The 2,500-nt window shown below is 49.4% G+C and overlaps 1 protein-coding gene across 4 annotated transcripts in view; it reads left to right on the top strand.

The window, feature by feature from the left end:
• The window catches only part of LOC118292065 (F-actin-uncapping protein LRRC16A), a 24,448-nt gene that overhangs the window by 1,237 nt on the left and 20,711 nt on the right, over nt 1-2,500 (top strand). The window contains exon 1 of one of the 4 annotated variants that reach the window (XM_047330334.1): nt 1,924-2,318. The exons of 2 other annotated variants lie outside the window; for them this stretch is intronic. In XM_047330334.1, the coding sequence (XP_047186290.1) occupies nt 2,261-2,318 (58 nt within the window). In that variant the 5' untranslated portion in view covers nt 1,924-2,260. Of the gene's footprint in view, nt 1-1,923; nt 2,319-2,500 lie in introns of those variants that run through there. One more of the 4 variants, XM_047330333.1, reaches the window with a different exon arrangement.

The raw sequence follows: 2,500 nt of genomic DNA, 5'->3' as shown, positions 1-2,500 counted from the left end.
GATTGGATTCCAGGACTTGTTGGAGACATTCGAGTTCCCTGGGACATCGTCCATCTCTGTGAAGACGTGCTCAGTAGTCTTTGTGTCCTTCTAAACATCCTAAACCCCCAGAACCTCGTCGGTGGAGGGAACAACAGCAGGAGGTTCTAAATAAAACTCCCTGAAAGCTGAATGAAGGTTCTTTTTGTTTCCGTCTGTCACTGAGAACCACAGACAGACAAACCGGCGCTGAGCGACGACACTGACGCACAACCCCGTGCTCTCTGTTAGAAACCTCGGCCCAGACTCACTGGACCCACCGATGAAAGGAGCTTTGTGTCTTCATGAGGACGGAGTGACGCCACGCTGCTCATCAGCAGCGAGATGAAGGCAGCCAGCGTTGTTCTGTGATCCGCGACCATGTCATTCATGAGGCGTCCAACGGGACGGAGAGAGAATCAAGAAGACTGAGTCGGACGCAACAAAGAAACAGAAGACGGAGGGACGCAACAGCTGCAATTACAACATGACATCTGCAAACACATGGACACGAAAGCAAACACGTCCAAACTTGATCAGCACTAGTCCGATGAAAGCCACAAGAACAGAAATGTCGACAGGACGTTTTCACACTAGAGAGTTCGAACCAACGTCTGAACCGACGCTCGTGCTTTCGTCACATTGTTCACATCTGATCCGGTTAGTTCTGGTTTCTCGTCGCCATGTTGCGAGCGTCACCACAGACAAACCTCCGTCCTGTCCTCATCACCTACGTGGGCTGCGTTTGCCTGATACTTGACTCTGATTGGTTTGTAGACGAGCGTCTGACTTTTCTTTCCCGTGACAACTCGCTGCCTCAACTTCCTTCATCGGTCCAAAAGTCCGAACCATCCACAAAAATAGTTTTGACGCTGCTGACGAACTGAACCGTGGTTCAGTTTGATCCGGACGAGAGCTCCTCTGTTGGTCGGACCAAGTCTTGGTCGGTTGTTCAGGACCGTGGTCCGAGGAAACTTTCCCACCGGCCTTGTTTGGTCAGAGGGTCCAGACCGAACAAGGCCGGGGTGAAAGCATTTCTTTGTCACACCACTAGAAATTCCCATAAAGACGAGCAGAGAATCCCGACACTTCACACAAACCTGAACCTAGAAATATGGAAAAATATTTGAAATTGTTCTTTGAAAGATGAATCAAGAAAATCAACACAATAGTCGCAGATGATTTTATTATTTCTTTCTATCAGCATCAAATCAAAGAATCGATCAGTCGCACTTCAGATTTCTCTTTTTGTCCAAACGAGCTGAGCTGTTGTCCGCCATTTTGGGTCAAGTCCAAAAAGTGCAGTGTTGTGAACACTAGTCAGATTCAAGTCTGGTAATCAGGTCGACGCCTCTGTTGACGCACAGTCCAACTCCAGAGACACTCGGCTCATGATGACATCGGACAGAAGAGCGAGAAATCGACAGGTTGGAGAACAAGTGTAGAGGCAGTTGGACAGAAAAGAGACGGAGGAGGAGGACGTTGGTTTATCTGATCTAACCCTCCTTAGATTTCAAACTCTTCAGGTTCTTCCTGTGACGTCGTCCGTCAGCTGAGAAACCGCTCGGTGCCTCGGACGGAGACTCGGGTCCATGTGTCTCTGATCCACCTCCAGGCCGCCGCATGCCGCAATGTTTTCATCCTCCTCGTGACCTCGTCGTGTGTCTGGGCTCCGAGAGGAGGAGGAGGATGAGTGGGAGGGCAGCATGATGTCATGAGGGCGGGGCCCTCACTGCCATACTCATTAACGCTCTTACACACACACACACACACACTCACACACACACACACACACACACACACACACTCACACACACACACACACACACTCACACACACACACACACACACACACACACACACACACACACACACACACACACACACACACACACACACACTTTACCTCCCTCTCCCTGGATTACACCACTGCAACAGCAAACTCCCACTCTGCCTCCACCAGAATACAATGTGTCTCAGAGTGGAGACGGAGCCGAGTGAAGGCAGGAAGAGGAATCTCCTGCAACACCGGCGGTTGTAGAAACGTCCGACACGCTGTCGACCGTAGACGAAACTCGTCACACCACGTTTAGACTCTGTAACGTTGAGGCTTCACAGTTTTGCGGCATGCCCACTGAGGATCCACAGCCACTGAGTCACATGACGAAGACGAAGACGAAGACGAAAGAGATTAGAGTTGAGAGCAGCGCCGAACGGGCCCTCATCGTTGTGACCATCGGACATGTTACGAACTAGAGCCCGACCGATGATGTCGACCGATATGAGCCATTCGCAGACACGTTGGTATCAGAGCTTCTGTTCGACTGTATGAAATCATTTACTGTACAGAAATAAAGAATGTAGAAAGAAATGTTTGATTTATGTTTGACGATTTACGCAAAAGAAATTATGTTTTTACATATACCGGCTGATGTATTGAATCCAAAACCTTGTACTCCCTAATATCTATATCCGATTGGCC

The sequence above is a fragment of the Scophthalmus maximus genome, chromosome 22, assembly GCF_022379125.1.
Source record: "Scophthalmus maximus strain ysfricsl-2021 chromosome 22, ASM2237912v1, whole genome shotgun sequence".
Taxonomy (NCBI): Eukaryota; Metazoa; Chordata; class Actinopteri; order Pleuronectiformes; family Scophthalmidae; genus Scophthalmus; species Scophthalmus maximus.
Note: the sequence above shows the minus strand (reverse complement) of the source record. Positions and strands in the feature narration are given on the sequence as shown.